Genomic DNA, 22,345 nt, shown 5'->3' with positions numbered 1-22,345 from the left:
GAGCTTTGCACTTGTACCGGGTGAACAGAGAACACTTCCAATTGCACGTTCTCGAAGATTGACGATCTTTCGTGTAAGCATGTCCGCCGTGTAGAAGCTTCTGCTGGCCACGACGAGTGGTGCCAAACACGGCGGGCTCAAAAATACCTGCGGAGAAGAGAAATGGTGTCAGTAAAAGAAAGATATGAGGATACGGTTTGGATCAATTAGTACGAAGACATTTGGTACGAAAATAACGAATCACAGCAAATAGTTCACTTTATTTGTTCATCTTGTTTGAGCATCAGAATGGGTGCTTTGCGATATTCACGTATGTCGTGATTGTGGGCGTCATTGGTGAGCCTCACGTAGGTGACGCCTTTAACGTCCTTCGTGATAGCTCGAGCCCGGCATTTGTGTCTGCGAAACAGCGAGCAACGCCAATTTGTTGAGTCAGTAAAGTCTCGATCCTTGACATACTCATAGCCGTAGTACATCAGCTTCTTCGCTCCTCTCTGCGATAAACCAAATTGGGCCTGTTCCATCTCGGATTTCGAGATCAAAAAGTGACAGAAATTATCTCCTGCCTTACCCTCTGCAAAAACGATAAAATGTATGTTATTAATTGTAATTCTATACTATCGCTTCTGTTGAGGAAGTGTAAAGTTTGAAGTAAAAATCATTCCACTACAACAGTCGGCCAACTAACATTCAAACACATTTTATTCTCTTTTGTTCAAAAATACTCTCGACTGTACAGTTTGGGCAAACGTGGGGGCAGCCGTGTCCGAGGCTCGCATCAGCGTCGAACCCGAGTGTGCGCTCGCGCTCGTGCCGCCTCCGAGAAGGCTCTCGTTGAGAAGAGTTCCCGCGGCGATCAACGAGGAAGCTGCCGCCACGCTGGGAAGACTTGCGCTCGCGATCTCGTGGTTGTGAAAATGTTTCAGATTCATGCGCGAGTTGATTTCATCTATCACCACGATACAGGGACATTTGCTTTTGTAGTACTGGTTGCACTTCCAGTACTGTTTGTGGTTCCGGTGCCGGTTCCGGAAGAAGGTCACCCCGTTCACGACGAGCAGATGCCGGCCGCTCCGCTGCGATGCCTTGAAGCTGAAGTGGGGCGGTGGCCCAAGAAGGGGCTGCGATTGAAATTGATGCAGGAGGGCGGCCGTCAGCGGAGCTAAAAATACAAACACTAGGTTAGAGAATGAAATGCTTGAGGGTGGCCTACGTGAGCAAGTAATTAAAGGGAAAGACTCTTTAGGAATTGTTTATTTATTTAATGTTTCTAATCGCACACACAGACGGTTGTATTGTAGCGCTGGAAAGACAAGATTGTAGAGTTCAGAGATCGTGGTTGTGGGTGTTTTTGAGCAAACACACGTCCGGTGTCAGTTCGTTGGTGATAGCGCGCGCCTTGCATCCATTATGCCACTTGGTGCACTTCCAGTATATTTTACCACTATGTGAGTTGTTCTTAATGTATCGATGACCATCATAAATTAGCACGTTGTTTCCACGACCACTTGTGTAAGTGAGTTTCGGTCGAAAATTTTCCGAGTTTGATTCATTTTTCCTGTCCTGTTGCAGCTGTAGTTGTTGTTGGTAGTTCAGCGATCGAGCAATGGATGCGCCATAGGATCTCACTGGTTTCATCTTAGGTTTTTTGTCCAGTTTTTCTCCCATAACATTGGGTCCAATGAGCTCAGTGATGTAGTACATTTGGTCCATGTTCTCCTCTTCATCTAGAAAGCGGAAAAGTAAATATATAAGTTTAATATGCCAAGCCAAAAATCATAAATTGAAATGAACACAATTTTCAGGCGAAACATTTTTTTTTTGACATAAATCATTTTATTATTCAACATCTTCCCAACGGTTCTTCGTTGAATTTCGGTATGCTGTTGCGGGGTCGACGCTCAACGTGCACTCCGTGGCTATGGGTTCCACTGCGCTGAATAACCTTCGGTAGCTTTTCGTTCTCTGTGCTCGACGATGTGATGACCCTTGCTCTGCACGCCGTGCTGCCCTGAAAGCGAAAATACTTTGCAAACATGAAACGAACCATCAAAGTCCCCAGAAAATACCTTCTTAGCACAGATCCAATACGTTTTGGTGGCACTCTTCCGATTCTTCACATACTTGTATCCATCGACGTGTAACAAAATGCAACCTCGCTGGCCGACGGTGAAGAAAACCTCTCTCGATTGAATCGGAACATCATCCTCTTCGTCGTCATCCAGTTCGACGACGGTATTTGCTGCTGCAAAAGAGGAAATTTACACCGATTAGATCATTTTCAAGATAGCGGTGCAGTGTAAGATTGTTTCGTTTCTTTCGCCTAATTTATTAAAAGTTCACGTGGAACAACGTGTTGTTTGAATCAGCAATGATCACTTCCAATGTGGTGTTTTATTATTTTTTCTGAATCCTTGAAATGATGAATAAAAATAAATCCTCCGATTGATCATCTTCTCAATGAGGCGAAAGTGCGAAAAACTATTTTCCCGTTTCTTTTGGCACTAGACACTCGTGCTGGTTCTGGCTTGTGGTTGTGATCTGTGAAAATTAAAAAAAAAACGGTTCAAATAAGTGATTAGGTAAATAGGTTCAATATTTAGAAGACGACGAATTTCATGCCAACTCGTCTTGGGAGTTGACAGCACCATCTCAGAAAGCAGTGAGACGTGGGTCATTTAGACAACTTTGCATACTTAAAATCTTCAAAAAATAATTTGACTACTTTTTGAAAGGGTCAACAATTTTCTCTTATTTTTTTACAAAAAAATATAACTTAAAAAGTATGATACCTACAAAATTTTGACTGAATCAAATGTAGGGAATTGTTTTTTCATAAATAAATACCAAAAAACTAAAGTAAACAATATCGCTGAACAAAATTTTAATAATTGAAATTAATTTTTCTGGAAACATATTTTTTGCAAATTCCAACAAGTTTTCCATTTATCGGAAGATGGGCACTTTCAAAGGGCAAAAGGTTTTCTAACAAAAACATTTTCATGTTTTCTTTGAAGCCAAGATTGAAAATTATTGGAATGAGCGATCGATATTCTTCTGATATTTTCATTGATTATTTGAAGAGTAAACATGAAAACATTTCGATGGAGGATGTTAAAGTTGTTGTAGAATATGAAAATCCACGCTTGAAGTATAGCAAATATAATTCAGTCATTGAAGTTGACTATGATACTGACGTCAACCTGATGACTGTTCAAAAAGTATGCATCGGGTGGGATAGATGTACCGTGGTTGAGGCCTTTCATATTTTACGTTGTTTAAAATGTGGAGAATATGGACATAAGAGTAAAGTTTGCAACAAAGAACAAATATGTTCTAGATGTACTGAGAAACATAAAACATCTTAGTGCTCATCAACCCAATGGAAATGCATCGATTGTTGTAAAGTAAATAAAGAACAAAAATTGAATTTGGATGGAAATCATCCAGCTTATAGTACACAATGTCCTTTGTATCGGAGACTATTCGAGACGAAAAAAAGCAACATTTTTCAAACAATTATATAGCAATTTAGGAAAAGTACACGTGAAAGTAAGTTAGCAATAATCTACTTGAATATAAAGGGTGTGTCACATCAAATTGCATCACGGAAAAAACGCTGTAGAAATTTAATTTTTAGGAATTATATCTTCAGCTTTCGCTTATAATCAGATAAGAGTGTATAGATCACGTCGGCCATGCTTCACTGTCAATTTTTTCGTAAATTTGGAAAAATGTCGTCGAACGAAAAAGAGCGTCGTGAATTAATCCTGTGCACTCATTTCGAGAATCCGGAGTTGTCACATCGGGACATCGGTAAGATGCTGGGAATCGTCCAATCCACGGTCAACCTAACCATCGACCGGAAGGTGAAGAACGGCAAAAATGGATGCTCCGTCAGTGAAAAAGATCACAAGCGCGTAGTTAAGCAGTTTAGACGTGATCCGAGAAGTTCGGTCCGTGATGTCGCCAATAAGCTGAATTTGTCAAGTTCATTCGTCCAGCGGACCAAGCAGCGGGAGGGCCTGCGTACATACAAGGTTCAGAAGGCTCCTAACCGCGACGAAAGGCAAAACATGGTGGGGAAGACGCGAGCCCGGAAGCTGTACACCGAAATGCTGCCGATTGCCTGGTAATGGACGACGAAACCTACGTCAAAGCGGACTTTCGTCAGCTGCCGAGCCTGTTGTTCTTCTCCGCAGAGGACAAATTCAGCGTTCCGGAGGAGATTCGCAAGCAGAAACTATCCAAGTTTGCCAAAAAGTACATGGTGTGGCAGCGATCTGCTCTTGCGGAAAGCGGAGCGCCCCCTTCGTGATGACCGGCATGGTAAACGGGCAGGTTTACCTTAAGGAGTGCCTACAGAAGCGCTTACTACCACTATTGAAGCAGCACGAGGGCCCGACCATCTTCTGGCCGGATCTCGCTTCGTGCCACTATTCAAAGGACGTGTTGGAGTGGTACGAAGTCAACGGGGTCACCTTCGTGCCAAAGGAAATGAACCCGCCCAACGCGCCGGAGTTTCGCCCAATAGAGAAATATTGGGCGATTATGAAGCAGGCCCTCCGGAAGAACCCAAAAGTTGTCAAATCGGAGACGAACTTCAAGAGAAAATGGATTTCTGTTCAAAAAAAACTACAACCTGACGTTGTACAGAACCTTATGGACGGGGTAAAGAGGAAGGTGCGAGCATTCGGGCTTGGGCTCGAAGTATGAATAAAAAGAAAATGCCAAAAGTTGTTTAATAGTTTTTATTTTACTGTCTAAAATTATCAAAAGGATCGGTCTACTGGGCGAATTTCTACAGCGTTTTTTCCGTGATGCAATTTGATGTGACACACCCTTTAGCTGGGCTTTCTACAAATTACGCAGAAAGGCGATTACTTGTAGAAAACATGCGACCTCAAATAGTATTTCTTGCTGAAACCCACATAGTTAATGAAGATTCATTTGACCAGTACAACATACCGGGTTATAAAGTTGCTTTTTGCTTGTCCCACTCCAAACACACTGGAGGTGTTGCGATTTATGCAATAGAATCAGTTAAATTCAACATCCGGTTAAACGAATCTGTTGAAAATAATTGGAACTGGTGGGAAAATGTCGTTGATTGCAGTAAATTAAATTACTGGCGATTTTAACATTGATTGGCTTAATGTACGAAATTCGAATCAGTTGAAACAATTATCGCATTATTTGAACTTAAAACAAACAGAGACCAAATTTAAAATAACTGACCATGAGATAATTTTTGTTAACATTGAGAATGGACAAAAGGACTGTGATAGAAACAAAGTAAAGATCAATTGCTGGAAACAATATTCTCGAGAAGCTATGTCTCAACTTGTGTCGGCAAGCCTGGATTTTGAAGCAACGACTGGACATCTGAATAGTTGAAAAATATATTGCTTTAAGCAATTCGAACAGCTGGTACTCTTCGGATCTGCTGCGCCTTTAACGCAAAACGTATTTGTTTTTCATTGAAAAAATCGGCTGGTACTGATAATGTCAACGCAAACGTGATTCAAGATTGTTTTCATGTCATTGGACACGATCTGCTCGATCTGATAAATGAATCTCTACGAACTGGGCACGTGCCAAAGGTTTGGAAGGAATCCCTTGTAATTCCAATCCCCAAAGTTAATGGGACCAATAAAGCCGAAGAGTACCACCCTACTAACATGTTACACATATTAGAAAAGCTGTTATAACTTGTTGTGAAAGGTTAGCTGATTCATTTTATAGATAACAACAATTTGCTAATACCAGAACAGTCGGGATATCGAGAGGGACACTCTTGTGAAACCGCACTGAACCTAATGTTAGCAAAATAGAAAGAGAACATCGAGGCGAAAGAGACTATATTTGCGGTATTTCTGGATCTTAAACGCGCTTTTGAAACAATTTCTATGTCCTTGTTGTTACAAACATTGAAGCGCATTGGAATTGTAGGAATGGCGTACAAATGGTTTCAAACCTATTTGTGCGACAGAACTCGAAAGACTCGTTTCAACGATTCTGTTTCCGATCCCATTGGTAACTCACTCGGGGTGCCACAGGGAAGTATTTTAAGGCTCATTTTATATATAAATGATCTACGACGAGTTTTATGATACTGTGACTTTAACTTTTTTTTTGTCGAATACTGACTGACTGATTATGAATTTGAGAGGTTTTAAACTTTTCAGTTCATTCGCCTCTAATTGTCGAATACATCAACTATCTATCTTTTATAGTTCCTGGAGTATTTTTGTACTCCTGAAAAATAACGTTTTACTCTTAACATTTTTGTATGTAAATTCTCGCGATCGACATGCTTCTAAATAGAAAAAATGCAGAACATGTTAATACGTGAAAATCTTACGAGTTATACATTAATAGTAATTTTTCAAAGAAAACATGAAAAAGTTATCGTCAGAGAAACGAATGCTTGATCTACATCAAAGAAAAGCGCTGAGAAATATCCGCGGCCTTCAGATACTTTACGAATTTCTTCTACCAATCGTTGGACTTGTTCAATAGTTCCATGTTTTGCTCGGAATCCGAATTGAAGATTCGGGATCGATCTTTCAATATCGGGCGTTGATTTTATTAGGATATTTTTTCGAACACTTTCTGGATGTCTTTCCCTGGCTTTGGAATCATAATGATAGTCGAAATTGTCCATGCTTGTAGGAAATATCCTATATGGATCATCGCGTTGAAAATTCTGGTAAGATGTTTAATTACAAGATCAGGTAGTTCCTTGAACATCTGTCCGTTGATGTGGTCAAATCGGATGACTTTTTCATATTGATGTAGTTTTTGATAACATGTCTCACCAGCCGATGTTTGATTTTCATTTTGTTTTGGTTGGTAGCACCAGAAAATTCGAGCGTTTCTTCATTAGGTCCCGATTGAAGTGAAAACTTTAAGATGGTTTGCAAAAGTTGCTGCTTTTTCGTCGTCAGAGGGCATTCTAAACGGCGAGACTTGTAACTGAGATCGTTTTAGATTCTTAGTTGCATTCCATAGCGAGTAATTAGTATCGTGATTTGACGACAATTTAGTTAAGTAATTATGGAACTTTTCATGTTTCTCGTCTTGTTATAGCTTTCTCAGTTTGCGTTGTGCCATATTGAGTTAATTCTTAGATCATGGCGATCGTTCACTTTGCCAGATACGTCTTAGTCGCTTCAGAGTCTTAGTGTTTCTGGGTCTTCATAAGCGGGGTAGCTATGTTCGCAGCATTCTACATGAGTACACTGAGCTGGTTAAATGCGTCCTCGATATGATGTTCGTTATCCAGAGGTAGTCCTTTTATTGAAAAAAAAAAAGTTTAGTCCTTTTCAAAAAGTTATCTAATTCTTTTTAAATATTTCAAGTGTGCAAGTTGCTCAAAAGTCCCATGTGTTTACTCCCACAACGTTCCACTGCAAATTTGGAATGGTGCTGCCAACGCCCAGTGGAGTTGGCATGAAATTCGTCAGATTACACACTCACCTTCGGTGTTCGGAACATACAAATCATCTCCAATGCTTTTAACCCGACCACGACATTTTGTCGCTCCGTCATCAGCACATTCCCAGTAAAGGATATCTTTATTTCGGCCTCGTCGGTGTAAATTTGAGCGGTAGATGTAGTTGTCGTGTACCAAATGAATTGGTACTTTCTCGCAGTTGGTGATGAACATATATCCACGATCTGCACCGGGCTCTGTATACTCATCGAGGGTCAGAGAAGCGGATTTCAGGGAGTCTGTGGAAAAAAAACTAACGTTTAATGGAAACGAATTGCAATTACCGTGGACTGTCGAACTGTAATTTAGCTTCTATTCAAGCATTTATGATAGTGTCATCATATCAGTATAATTGTGTCTTTTTCAAGATGAAATTTGATCTATTGTCATATTTTAGCGGAACGCCTTTCTCGAAATTTTTGCATACGACGTCGGGCAGTAAGCTTCCTGATGACGATTTTTATCTTTTCCTCCAGCGAATCGTGCGTTAGCCCCTGTTCACCCCAAGCCTCTGGAGAATTTGAACAACGTCTCAAACAATGTTAGAACTTGAATAACACACTACATTACCTATCATACAATCGGTAAAAATATTATAATTTCTCATCGGTAACTTTAGTTCCCCAACGTTGTTCGCTCCGGAGTAATTATAGCCAATCAAAGCATCATCCGTGAAGAGACACGAGAAAAAATTTGCCACATCCATATTCAACGGCTTCTTCACCGTCAAGTACTCCACCTGTGGATAGCATCATCACATTATTCTGAACCGTCGTGAAACGATTCCAACGAGCCCTTACATATTGATCGTGCACCACGAGGTCGCTCCTCACGGCTTCCTCCAGCCGTTCGATATCCTGGATCGTACTCAACGGAAAGTAGAACCCATCCACCTTCGCTCGGTAAGATAACGATGGAGCTTTCCTCCTTCGCCCCTTGATACCCTTGAGCAATTCCTGCAGATTGCGATTCAGCTCTGCCATTTGCCTGTCGAGTTTGGCACGTTCACTCTGGTTGTTGTGGCAAGCAGCACTCATCTCAACGAGGCTCTGTATCCGGTTCTGCATTTTGACGATGTGTTTAACTGGAAGCATATCGAAAACAATTAGATAATTGTTAACGGAAAAATGTACTCGAAAACACAGGACGTGTATTTTTGGAATTTGAAATCAGTTTATTGTTGATAAATATGTCTTTATTGTCGTGAGTCAGGGTAAAAAGTTTACCCCTAAGCAAGTTTCCCAACCCATCTCTTCGCTGGTCTTCTTTCTCCTGAAAAAAATGTTATTGGATTGAAACGTAGTTAAAAAAACTTCTATTAATATTGCATAATTATACCGAACCATTTTACATTTTTGTACGAAATCTTTACTATTCGATTATCCGATCAACCCGGATCGAACACACTAACTCCGCAATCATTATTAAATAAAATTACTTTTCCTGTAGATTCAAAAGAAATAATGAACGATACAAATTATAACCAACACAGTGCAAAAAATAGAGGAAACCAATTCAATGCATTTTATTTCTCACGCATTTGCTATATGTACTAAATTTACGTTACGATTTCTCATCTTCCGGTTGCAGTTCTTTTCGAAGAAGCTTTAGATTTTTGGGCCCGATATCGTCGCACATTGTTTCGGATGTGAATACGTTTGACAATATTCTTCATGCTTTCGGCTATTTCACCCTCCGTGATTCCATGATTACACCAGGCCTCTGCAAAGGGATTTAACTTTCCAGCATCATCCAGGTCCCTTTTGTTAGTGACGAATTCCGTGACAACTCGATTGGCCATTGCATTGGCACCACCATCTCAGATTGCAGTAAAGCGTTGTGGGAGCAAAGACATTGGTCATTCAAAGCAACTTTGTATACTTAAAATTTTAGTACTTTTTTTTCTAAATTCTTTACAAAATTTTCTAATTCAAAAACTATAAAATCCACAAAAATTTGGTCAAAGAAGGAAATCTGTTAAATTGTTTTAATTTTCGTTGCCACGTTGAACCTCGGATTTGTCTTGCAGTGTCCGTCCCCACTCCCAAAGATATACATATATCGTATAAAAAGAAAATAGAAATTCGACTAGAAAGTAGCCATTTATAGAAGATTCGCGTATGTTGAACACATTGGTAGAATCTTTTGAGACGTTGCTGATATCTGCTTCTCAAACATAATCATCTACCTCTTGGAACCACTTCCGGATTTAATGCTCCGTAACGCAAGAAAGCGCAATTCGAATTATTTCGCTTGACGTCGGGATAGCCATTCACCCATTCACCCGATTGTATCCGGGAACACCTCCCTTAACTAGTTTTTCCTTCTAACGGTTCGCGGAAAATATGCCACGTTTCGCGTCAATCGGAAACCCAGCTCTGGATGCCTTACCCACTGGACGCCGCTTTCTTGCTCTTCCTTTCAAGAACTGAGCCTTTTCACGTTACCATTCAATTTCAGTTATTCAGTTACGCATGTAGAGCACTTAACAGGATTCCTTGATATTTTACTGCTCGGTGTTTTGAAATACTTTTTTCTTGCCATTTTTTTCTGGCTATAGAGAACAAGCTGCTGGAATGACGCATATTTTCCATTCCCGGAGTCATCCTTGTTTGACTCCTGCGCAGAGTAAGAAACATAAACAAAATATTCAGAGCGTAATTCTGCGCGTTATGAATCCTCTTTTGCTAAAAGTTCATTTATTCTAATTACTCCAAATAAGTCATATTGAGATACAAAGCACCTAAAACTTACTGATTTCCGATAAGTTCCGGATTTGTAATACTTTAATATTGTCAAATTGAAGAAGAGAGAAGAGTTCTTTGCGTCTTAGTGTCGATTCTAACAGGAAAAAAAATTTGACATTTTCAGTGGTGTCAGAATTTTCAGATTTCAGTCTAAAAAAACTCGAAAGTGCGCAGAGTTAGGTGGAGTTACGGTAATTTAAATTTTGTTTAACACGTTATTCCATAAAATGCTGACCACCTCGAAAAAAACACTATGCAAAATATCATCTCAATCGGACTTAAAGGAGAGTGGCGCAAAACGGTTTTGAATTTGAGTTTTTTGCGAAATCACTCAATTGGGGTACCGTTATCCAGGGGAAAATTGATCACCGGGGTGACATTGATCAAACGCACTACTAAAAACAAACTGAAATTTTTAGAGGTATTATGTAATTCAATTTAACACTTTTTATTTGGCATGTTCAATAATCATTTTAAGGTGCTTTTCTTCAATGATTTCCAACGAATCGTAATCAAGTTGTTATAATTATTAGTGAAACGAGTGAGAAAAAACAATTTTACAGAAAAGCACCATGAATGGCAACTTTTTTTTCTATTAGTCAGACAACCTGAACTTCAATCAAAGCAACCCTGTATCTCACTATTCCACTGGCTTCAGGAGCAATCATACTGTTTGTTTGCATTTCCATGCTGCGCTTTGAAAATATTTGAGTGTTGTGTTTTGTTTCGTTCAAAATAACCCGAACTTACAAGAAGCAGTTGGGTGCAAGAAGGTGTTTAAACTATTTATCCGAAACAGTTCAAAAGGGGATGTCAGCAGAGAACAACGAAAATATTATTCCATTCGTGGAGCTGCTAATGGCGGGTTTACATTAGGGAGATCTATAGCTATAGATGGATTTATTCACGTGAAAATAGGTGTAAACGGGTGAGAATAAATATGATACACTTATTCGAGGTATATATAACTTGAATAAATTCAGTATATGTAAACGCTTGTGAATTTCTCACTGGTGAGAAATCACTAAAGTTGGATGCAGTTCTACTTCAGGTGAATAAATTCACCGAAGATATGAATATATTCATTATAGAAGTTCACACGCTAGTGTAAACGGTTGATGCGATTTCTATAAATCTCATCATATTTCTTCACATGAATATATCCCTAGTCTAAACCCACCCTAAGATGTTTCGCATACCGTTCGGTATGCGAAACTTTGTATACTGAGTACGATATACTGTAGTATACTGTCGGAAGAACGGAGGACAGATCATACATAGCCAGGCAGAAGAAAATGACTTATCTGCAATTATCCGATTTGCCAAAGCTTCCAGAACCCAAAAATAAACAGAACCCACGATTTGGGGGATCAAACTTGCCCATTCATGACCTTTTCGAGGGTTTTCGGCTAACACGGATGGTCTCCGGATGGCCCGCATATCAAAAATTTAGATCGAGATATGAGAAACGCACGATTTTTATGTACAAACCAGCCCACCAAAACATAAATATAAAACTGTGACCACTTTCCCTTAAGTCCGATTGACCTTTTTTCCATGCATAGGCTGACCAAACGTACCGTTTTGAACGGAACAGTACCGTTTTTTCGACTATTTTTGATTGTACCGACTTTTTATCAGTTTGTACAGTTTTTTTTCTATATAAAGATAAAATATATGTAATACTGTCCGGTTGTACAATGATTAGTTATCTTTCAAACATTTATTGGTCTTGTTGAAAGAGAAGATGTATCTGCAACTAAAGTTATTTTAAAAAAATATTATTTATTAAAATTCCTTAAAACAAAAAGAGAGAAGCAGTTTTTTCAAAAAAAAAAAAGGGTTTGTGTTCAAGATAAGACCGCATTATTAGTGCACCACTTTGGCTGGAGGGCCGATGTCATGCCGCTGTAATTGTGTTAAGATCCCATTATCAATCACTATAATAGTTTGGTCGGGTAGTCAGGTCAATATCGGGGCGCCGTTTAATGAAAATAATCGGTCATTGATTGCGAAACAATTGACATTTGACATTCGCGACTAAAAATGTTATATCAGTCGTAAAAGGGTTTGTGAAGAAATGCTTCGTACAATCCCTTTACACGCGTTTTTAGGAGTAATTACTAGGATTGCTTCCACCTGAGAGGAGTTGCAAACAAGCAGAACTTCCAATATTGGAAGACTGCCGATCCAACGGAATCCAATGTGCTATATTTACACTCTCCTCAGGTTTCAGTATACAAATTTTGAACCGTTTCAGCATTTGAGCTCGATTCAGCGCGTGAAAAAATGAATTGTCGCAATAACTGACCGATTGTTGTCAAAAAAAAAACCTCCAAAGTGATTTTGCTCTCGAACTTTGTATCTTCAAAACCCGTGGTATGTGACATCAGCAATAGGAGAGACTCGCTAGTTGGAGCGAAACTGAGTGTTAAAAATCGAGAATGACTCGTTTATACACAATAAGCTAGAAGCAAGAGGAGCTAATTTGTAATAGCTCCTCCCTCCATTGTGTCCGTATGAACGAACGATGCATTTGCATTTCGAGCGAGCGATTTACGAACGCCTCCTTCATGGTATATGAAAATTATGCCTTATGACTACACCCGATCCTTGGTATAAATAGGTAAGGTAAGCACAGAAATGAACAGAACAAATGAAACACACATTTCTGCATTACTCGAGAATTAATCAAGAAAATGAAATCAAATTTAGCATGTGGAGGTTTTAGGGTGCAATAAATGTTTCTATGGTGGTAAGAAACTCCTACTCCCTCTCTTAAGGGGGGCTTCCATTTAAATGAAACACAAATTCCTGCATTACTCGAGAATTAATCAAGAAAATGAAACCAAATTTGGCATGTGGAGGTTTTAGGGTGCAATAAATGGTATATGGTGGTAAGACACTCCTACGCTTTCTTTTAAGGAGGGCTGCCATACAAATGAAACACAAATTTCTGCATTACTCGAGAATTATTCAAGCAAATGAAACCACATTTGAAATGTGGAGATTTTAGGCGGCAATAAATGTTTCTATGCAGGAGGCAAGAAATGGTGGTAAGACACTCCGCCTCCCTCTCTAAGGGGTGGCTGTCATACGAATGAAACAAAATTTTTGCATTCCTTGAGAATTAATCAAGCAACTGAAACCAAATTTGCTATGTGGAAGTTTTAGGATGCAATAAATGTATTATGGTAGTTAGTCACTCCTCCCCCTCTCTTATGTGAGGCTGCCATTCAAGTGAAACACAAAATGGGAGGCTGCCATACGAATGAAACACATGCAATTGAACCCACGAACCCCATTTTGGGTGACACGAAGTTTTTCCGGGTCAACTAGTAAATTAATTAAATTGTCCCATTTTTATCCTTGAGCTATTTGGACAGCCTATACCCATATATCCATTGGCACCCTAATTGTACACCCACAACGTTTCACTGCAATTCGAGATGGTGCTACCAAACCCTAATACGAGTTAGCATGAAATTCATCTAGTGCGATCGAAAGTTTCCGTACATACCATACATGCAGTCAGTAAAAATCGAATATTCTTGCACGCATTCTCTTTGCTGCGCTGGATCGGAAGCTTTCGGAGGCGACCAGCTGAACCGTCTGAAAATTGCGTCATCGGTGCAAATCTTGTCGAAAGCATCCTCGATATCTTCTTTGGGTGACTTTATGCGCCGCAGGAACTTAAGCTGGATGGAAACAAAAAACACACGGTCATAACATGAAGATAAGCTGCTTGAATACTGGTGCTCACATATTTCGTTCTTGTTTTGAAATCGTCACGAACCGATTGCTCCAATGCCATCACAGACTCCGAATCGATCAGTGGAAATGTGAATTTCGATCTTGTGACTCGTGCTGTCGTCAGTTCTGTGCTCCAGTCCACTTCATCTGCGAACATAAAACATTACGTGAAATTTAGTAATCGTGTTTTACTCACTAGGGTACAAATTGATAAAAACGATATAAGTTTGAGTTGTTAAATAAATTTATTCTGCCGGATCTATACAATCTGTGTCTGATTTTTTCGCTCCCGAACTCTAGTAACGTAACGCCGAAAGCGATTCCGTCCGTTTAATTTCTTGATTAGCTCTTTCAATGTTGCTCCGATAGTGTGTTCCACAATCCCATCTTCGGCCCATGCTTCTGTAATAACGAATCATTGAAAAAGTTGCTCGCACATTTCAAATTTATCGCTACCAATTAAACATTCGACGAAGATAACGTAATCCTTCATCGCTCGCTTTTTAGTCAAACGATTGCACACTCCATTATAGTTGTAGTTGGCAAGGGCTTCATCGTGAAAAATGTCCTTGAAAGCGTCAAAAATTGACACACTCGAAGATTTGACCTCCCGTAGCAAGCTTACCTTCACAAATATCCATCTGTTAGTAAGATTTGTAAACAACAATACACACCTCTCGAACTTACATATACCAAACGCATTGATCCATCGTTTCGAACTGCTCTCTCCAACCGTTCAACCTCGCTTTCGGTGCGGATAGGAAAACAGAAGCCGGGTAGCTTCGTAGAGTGCACCGTTAGATCTCTTTCATTCTTACTGCTGCACCTCTTGAGAAACTCCAACGGTATTGGTTTGATTAGCTGTCCTGCAACGAAATGAAGACGATCCTTTCATTGTCAGTGCTGAAACTCTTTTTCCTTGCGAAAGTAAAAGGCGTCTTCAGATGAATTTATTTATTCTCGTGCTCAGCCACGCCCAGCCGAGCTGACTTGTGTAGTGTTTCATGACCTGAGTTCAAAGGGTAAGTTTTCCAACTCAGGCATTGAAATGTCAGCCCGCCAAGAAGTGAAGACATGAAACGTGTTGATGTGATAACCTACAATAATATACATTCTGCAAAGTCAATGGAAATATTGTTTGTCTGGATTAAAAAAACACTTTACTCGATCTTTTGTCCCGATCTATTTGTTTCGACCGTTTCAATCTCTGCTTCGGTTATATGAGATGAGATAAAAACCAATTAACTTACAAAGAGGTAGAAATAATGTTGTGCTTTCCAATTTGATACACAAAAATCCTTTTTTTTGCGAATTGAAAAAGGCTTTTTAAATTAACTCGTCTAGTTTATTCCATCGAATAGAGTTCATCCAACGTTTCGTACTGTAATGTTTCCGTCGTATTCTTTTTTCGATAACCACGTGTTCGCAGTTTGTGGTTCAAACGGGCGATAATTTTAACAATTGTTGCCTTTAGACGAACTTCGTTCACTCCGTGGCTATGCCAAGCGTCTGAAAACGGATGAACAGGAGAATGTTATTGTGTTGTATTGTGTTGTGTGAAAAGTGCGAATATTTTACCAATCATGCAATCGTTGAAAATGACATAATCTCGCATGGCTTTCTTCTTCATATTCGATCTGTTGGTCTTCCCGTAGTAATTGTATCCTAGCAAAGCGTTGTCACTGAACAGATCCGGAAATACGTAAGCCACATCCAGCCGAGATGGTTTGCAGTTCTGGAGGAACGTTACCTGACAGAGAAAAACTTTTCACAGTCATGAATTCATCAATCATATTGCTCTAAAACATAAATGAAAGAACCTGATCATGAGGCCAAGCAAATTAAAGAGAAAAAACCCATATTCGCCAATTGAAACGGTGAAATACGTTTGAGAGAGCATTGATCAGCAAAATATCTTAATACGCGACCATACAAGAGGTCGAAATATTCCTTTTTTTTATAGGTGTCCCACCTCATACCCATACACATCTTTTGAAGTGTGGAAGGTCTACGAGCCGATATCTTTCGATAATTTTTTTTTCAATTCTGAGAGATTCCTTTTTATCTTGCTTCCTTGTAAAATATCCCTTGTAAAATAGTGATTTTGTGTGCACATCATTTTGAAATTCTGCAACCTGAGATCTCCTGCCGTACTTCTCATGTATTGTGGAGCCATTCCTTTCGTCACACGGTATACAAAAACTAATGTGTTAAACTCGATTCGTTGTCGAATAGACATCCATTTCAGACAGTTTAACATGCTTATTGTTGGTGTCAGCCGATCACAACATAAAATTATTCGCATCGCCTTATTCTGGAGGATCTACATCCGTCTCCTTTGTTGTTTCGTCGCGAGGAACAAAATGGACGCACAATAATCAAAACGGAGAGCGATTATTGATTTTTGTGGACCACAATTTTCACATCTGTTGTCAGGAGGCGATTGACCCTGCACAGTACACCAAACTTTCGTGTGGCCTTACGTATTGTATAGTTAATTTGCTCGTTAACTTTAAATTTTCCGTTTAACATAACTCCGAGATACTTCATTGACTCTACTCTCTGAACTTCCTCACCGCCAATTTGGATTGTTCTATCTACATTAGTATCTAACCGTGTAGTAACAACCATGAATTATGTCTTGGTAACGTTCAGCTTGAGCCTCCTCTATTTTAACCACTCGAAAAACATGGTCAGCTCATGATTCATTTTATTATCGTCGAAACTGTCTGCAACGACAAACAGTACTGTATCGTCCGCAAAAAGATGGATTTCAGCTTCTTGCAGGATCCTTTTCACATCGTTTATATACAATATAAACAACAGTCCAAGCACACTACCCTGTGGAACATCTAGATTTACTTCTGCTGCTGGTGATATGCAGCCGTTGTACTTCGTCACTTGTACACGATTTTCTAGATAGCTGTGAGACCAATCCAGCACGGTCCCACGGATACCGATGCGCTTCAGCACTCTTTTCAGCTTTTCCCGATCAATTGTTTTGAAGGCTCGTTTAAGATCTACAAAAACAGCAAGAACTATTTTTCCTTGCTCTATATACTGCTTCCACTTTAAGAGTAATAAGTTCAAAGCTGAATAATAAGAGTGATGTTTCCTAAGACCTGATTGCTCTTCCAACAGAGTTTCGGTACGTTCCACATATACCATCAATTGTTCCTTCACAATCGTCTCCAAAACCTATTCGTAAAGTGGTAAAATATTTATCTGGCCTAGTCGATTTCGGTATTTTTGGTATCGGAATCACCACTTCTCACTTCCACCACTTCCATGCTTCTGGGAACATGCCATGCTGAAGAGAACCGTTTACAATAAGAAGTAGTTGGTTCGAATTTACATTGAACTAGTCAATCATCAATCGCTTCGTAACATTATCTACACCATTACAATTCCTATGATTTGTAACCGTTTGTTTAAGCTTCCACATACTGATCGGTTGGAACATATCGAAGCAACTTTGTGACTCTTAGTTTTTTTGTATTGTCGATGATGATGATGGGATCATGTTATGGATTTCTTCAACGCTTTCCATTTCCATTTCACGCTGTACTGTGCCTTATCAGCTCGTGGAATAGCTCGTAGACGTTCTCTCGAATAACGCTTCCAGTATACGGTCTGTGTCTTTCGTTCAGGTAGATTTAGTCCCGTCGTATTACCAACCTGAATTCAGATGGTTTCATGATCAGAAATTTTCATTTGTTCTACGATTGTAGCTTTACATTCCTCCGCGTTGGAGAAAACAAGATCAATTATGGTACTGCTATTTTGCGCAACACATGTTAGTTCCATCTAGTGTTGAAATCGCCAACAATGACATTTATTTTTTCTTCGATAAACACACCTTCAAGCCATCTTTCGAAACATTCAATAAAACTTGTGTGACTGCAACTGGGTGAGTGATAAACCCCTCCGTAAATTCCAGCTGAACACGAGCCTATCACTTCAACTGCTAGGAACCATTTATCACAAGCTGTGGTGTTCGAAATCGTTTTGCAGTTCAGTCGCTCATCCATGTAGATCACGACACCTCCGGTGTGAGCTGATCTTGATGAACAAACTGAGAATTTGTATTTCGGACTCTCGAATTCGTCAATGTCGTGATCTTGTGTCAGGTGCGTTTCCGTCAGAACAACAATTTAACAATTTGTTCGATCATCAGTTTAAGCTCGTCAAAGTGGCATCGCAATCCGGTTATGTTCAGGTACACAATATCACGATGCATATATGATTGCTATGTCGAGAAATCCATCATTTCGTTGCGCTTTTCCATGCTAAGCTTCCGCTCTATGCGTAATCTTTCGCAGTTCACCCATTTTTCTACCTCCGAATTGCATTTTTTCACATCTCCACCACAGATAAGACAAATCATCTCTTTTGCCTTGCAGTTAGCAGCTTTGTGATCACATGACAGCACCCGGCTTCACGTTCCTAGAGATGACGTCCTCCTTGATACTCGTTCCGTCGAAACGGTCCTCGCAGTGAACCACCTTCTATTTCGTGGTATTGACAGTGCGCTTTATGCTGTTCACCACACCGGACGCATTACAACTCGTCAGTAACCGTTTACCCATCGGGGCTTACCTGTTGAGACGTGTACCGATTAGGAAGCGCCCCCAACGTGGCGTTCCGTCACAGTCACTCTCGCAGGATTTCTCTTCCCAACGGTGCGAGATTAGGCAACATGTCGCGCACTCCGTCACAGCTACCCCTGTGGGGTGCCAGCCAGTATAACAGCCCTCGCAGTTGTTCACCTTCAACCGTCAGGCATTACCTGCGCTCTGCATTCCAACTGTCCTCGTCGCGAAATATTACCTCCACGATCTTCCCAGCGGTGAATCTGGGCAGACAAAGCGGCGTGCTCCCGAGTTTAATTCACATCTCCCCAGTCCGAACAAAGAGGCGATGTTGCGTGTCAAACCCGGTGCAGATACTGCATGAAGCAGCCGTGCTTCAAGAAGAAATTCAGCTCTCCATGTTTCCTGTTTACCCAGCCCTTTAATGTCGGTATGAGCCTGTGCGTCCATCTACCGTTTTGAGCCTCGTTAGCTTCCGGATTCCTCTGGTTCCTATCCTCCAATAGCACTCGCGGTCCTCCGCCAAGATGATGTCAATGGGGACCAACCTGGCTATGACGCAAACCGCTTCTGATGATATCTGTTCTGTACGCACTCGCGATTTGCATCGCAATGAGCCGGTACGTATTCTGCAGCCTCCTCGTGTTGTTGGGCATGATTCTCATCAGCGCATTGATTGCGTTCGTTGCTTTTTTACAAGCGTAGTCGTCGTGACTGTTGAAATTCAGTTGATCATCGAGCTGCACACCAGGTATTTTAAATTTCGCTTCCAAGTTATCGACTGCTCTCCAATTGTGATTTCTACTCGTTGCACCGCCTGCGGTTACTGACAATCAGCATTTCCGTCTTGTGCTGTGCTATCTGTCGGATTTGTCTCCTATCTGCGCGCTGTTCAGGTGTTCATCGTAGTGCTGCCTCAACCTTTCGATCGCTTCGCGTTCGTACGTCAAGATGCCCCCTATCCTTGTTTCTGCACATTTTTTCTAGACTAGAGGCGAATGAAGGTTCGGTTTAAAGTCCAAATATCGTAAATTACACTCACATACTGATCCCGAATACTGCTGTCACTCTGGACGGCTTGCTCCAGCTCTTCGACCTCCGTTTCGCTTGTAAGTGGAAACACGAATCCTTCGACGCCTGCTTCGGTTGGATTTTCTTCCTTTTCGTGCTGACTTAATTGCTCGGTTAGGTGTCTCTTTTTGCGCCGAATTTGATTACGCTGTTCTTTTGCTGACATCGAGTTTAAATCTCGTCGTAGTATGCTCAGATCCTCATTGTGCTCAACAGCTTTGAAACTGATTAATGCCTCTGGAAAAAAATTTTTTTTTTAGAATGAAATGTGTTGGTTAATTGTTCTATACTAAAAATAAGGGTTCGTCGGTCTATGGTGAAACGGGTTCCCGGAATAAATCGCCACAGAAAACGACTGCAACAGAAACCACCGCTTATAAAATGTGTAGTAGGCTATAAATATTGTGGCGCGGTATTGTATTTCAAAACAAGAATTAACCGGGCAAACGTATCGCCCCAGGCAAACGTAACGCCCCGGGCAGACGTATACCGTCCGACGCTCGCTAGAGCTCGGTCGGACATTGCTAAAGGATCGTATCCTATGTTTCAAACTAACCGGGCAATCAGTGGATCCCAGGTTTGCGTGCGAGACACCGCCGCTTCCGACGGCGGGTCGGCGGTGGACTCGGATTGCGTCATCTTGGCGGCATGGGCCGCCTCGATTCCTTATCCTCGCCAAATGGGGACTTCGTCCCCATTACATTGTCCTCAGAATAAATTTCGAAAAACGAGAACAAGAGAATAAATTTATAATAGAAATGTGAGGCACATGATGTTTTTCCCGCGCCAAATATTTCTAGCCTACTACACTTTTTCTAAGCGGTTGTTTCTGTTGCAGTTGTTTACTGTGGCGATTTATTCCGGTCACCGGTGAAACGTATTTATTTGAAGCCATAGTCATTCATTTTTTTATTATTTCAGACACATGGTTGGTTGTTTTGTATGTGGCCATTTGAATATAACATTGCAGTGCATTCTCTAACTTTGTCGGCGTCATTCCAAAATCACCCCAACCCTCTGAAACGAGAAATGTTACATGGTAAATGTAAAATTAACATTCAAATGTTTACAGCTCACCGAGAAGGCAATCCCTGAATAGATGATAGCTATTTAGTTTCCTATTCGGCGCATTCATCCGCCGATTTTGTTTCGTGTAGCTAAAGTTACTAATCGTTTCGTCGGTGAAAAGTAGAGGAAGAACTCTATCCACTGCGTTGGGGAAATGCCCGCGTGTTCTTATAAATCTTACATATTGCTCCCTTGTGGCGGTGCTATTTCGCACTGCATCCTCTAGGCGATTAACTTCCTCCAGAGTTCTTAGAGGGAATGCAAACCCGATGACTCCAACTGAATCGATTTGCTGGGTGCGTCTCATCAATGCGTCTAGAACTGTTTCCAGTTCCATGATTTTCTGTTGGTTGTTCGGTTTTCGTCGCAATGAAGCGATTCGATTTTTCACTTTGGCAATTTGTTTAGTGATGGTCGCTGTCAATAAGAAAAAAAGCTGTACCTGCATTGCCAAATTAAATACATATAATTATGACGCGTTCAATAGAGACAATGTCTGGTTTTGAGTCTAACACTCAGTTTTTATTCATGAAATCTAGTTGTTCGATAGTAAAACTTTCTGCTTGCTGCGAAACCGCGCTCCCCGCTTTCGATTGTTGATCAGTGTTATCGCGCTGCAAATATGCTGTCGGATCTCTTCGGGGGAATGTTGATCGCCCCATGCTTCTGCGAAAAAGTTACATTTTGTTTTAAAACCATAGTCTGGCGAAATCAATATTTCCCCTAAACGTACCGTTGATACAGTCTACGAAGATCCAATAATTTTTCATAGCCGTTTTCCTCACACCCGAGAAATTACAGCGACCGCTATAGTTATAATCCACCAACGCTTTGTCTTTGTATAAATTCAAGAAGGCGAACGTGGGTTTTTTGACATACTTTCGCTGCTGACGAAGGAGGTTGATCTAAGGGACAAAAAATGATCAATTTAGTATATAATATTAGACCCGGTATAAAGGGTGAATCGATAATTATTGTGACACTTTAGTTTGATTGGTAAATCGGCTATAGTTTTTGGGCAAAAGGTATGACAGGATGAATTTGATTAAAATGCCCGACATTTGCGACTGACGCCCATCAGAGCCTGTACAGTGGAGAGCCTGTTGTACCTGTCATCATCAATGACGCAGCATCGGTATTTCGTTAGCAGCTTTACATTTTTGTTTTCAATCCGGATCGTTTGCTGGCCTTCTGGACGAAACGTTGCGAAACATAAAGTTTTTTAGTCAAGTGTCGCGTCGAAATGTTCGGATTCCGCTTGAAATGAGCAATCACCGGTCTCTCGTTTTTGTGCGTTATTCACGGTTTTCATCCAGCGACAACCCAAAATCCTTTCGCGAACGGCTTGCTGTTTTTTTGTTCCAACTCGACCGGAATTTCACTGGCTACTGCAAAACTGGCGGATGCAAACAAACACTCTAAAGAGAAACTGGCAATTGATTAATTTTGGTCAAGTATGAAAAAAGTTATGCAAGTTTGCAGATGTCACAATAATTATCGACTCACTCTTCAGTAGAATACTAACATATTGCTGTTTTATGGTCGCATTGCTCCGCACGGTTCTTTCCAGTGTTTCAACCATTTCCGGTGTTCTGATGGGGAACTTGAAACCGTCC

At 40.6% G+C, this 22,345-nt stretch overlaps 2 protein-coding genes across 6 annotated transcripts; both read right to left on the bottom strand.

The window, feature by feature from the left end:
• Positions 1 to 153: 153 nt before the first annotated feature.
• LOC129764911 (uncharacterized) lies at positions 154 to 14,141 on the bottom strand. Its single transcript, XM_055764552.1, has 12 exons — positions 14,009 to 14,141; positions 13,766 to 13,943; positions 8,299 to 8,582; positions 8,069 to 8,237; positions 7,926 to 8,009; positions 7,483 to 7,737; positions 2,070 to 2,245; positions 1,849 to 2,011; positions 1,366 to 1,727; positions 1,281 to 1,303; positions 689 to 1,209; positions 154 to 574 (listed from the first exon to the last, which is right to left on the bottom strand). Exons 1-11 carry the CDS (start codon positions 14,057 to 14,059, stop codon positions 702 to 704), a joined length of 2,253 nt encoding a protein of 750 aa, XP_055620527.1. The 5' UTR covers positions 14,060 to 14,141; the 3' UTR covers positions 154 to 574; positions 689 to 701.
• An 11-nt stretch (positions 14,142 to 14,152) lies between these two features.
• On the bottom strand, positions 14,153 to 21,248 carry LOC129762525 (uncharacterized). Of its 5 annotated transcripts, none has more exons than XR_008740651.1 (7): positions 20,739 to 21,248; positions 19,633 to 20,678; positions 15,577 to 15,748; positions 15,249 to 15,507; positions 14,686 to 14,864; positions 14,455 to 14,623; positions 14,153 to 14,397 (listed from the first exon to the last, which is right to left on the bottom strand). XR_008740651.1 is itself a non-coding variant. In XM_055760912.1 (4 exons), exons 2-4 carry the CDS (start codon positions 19,825 to 19,827, stop codon positions 15,344 to 15,346), a joined length of 531 nt encoding a protein of 176 aa, XP_055616887.1. In that variant the 5' UTR covers positions 19,828 to 20,678; positions 20,739 to 21,248; the 3' UTR covers positions 14,871 to 15,343. The 5 variants fall into 5 exon arrangements, 2 of the variants coding, with proteins under 2 accessions (XP_055616887.1, XP_055616886.1); XR_008740650.1 differs by having other exon boundaries at positions 14,153 to 14,400; positions 14,455 to 14,618; XR_008740652.1 differs by lacking the exons at positions 14,153 to 14,397; positions 14,455 to 14,623; positions 14,686 to 14,864 and adding an exon at positions 14,871 to 15,095 and having other exon boundaries at positions 15,163 to 15,507.
• Between the last annotated feature and the right edge of the window lie 1,097 nt (positions 21,249 to 22,345).

This window comes from Toxorhynchites rutilus, chromosome 1 (genome assembly GCF_029784135.1).
Source record: "Toxorhynchites rutilus septentrionalis strain SRP chromosome 1, ASM2978413v1, whole genome shotgun sequence".
Taxonomy (NCBI): domain Eukaryota; kingdom Metazoa; phylum Arthropoda; class Insecta; order Diptera; family Culicidae; genus Toxorhynchites; species Toxorhynchites rutilus.
Note: the sequence above shows the minus strand (reverse complement) of the source record. Positions and strands in the feature narration are given on the sequence as shown.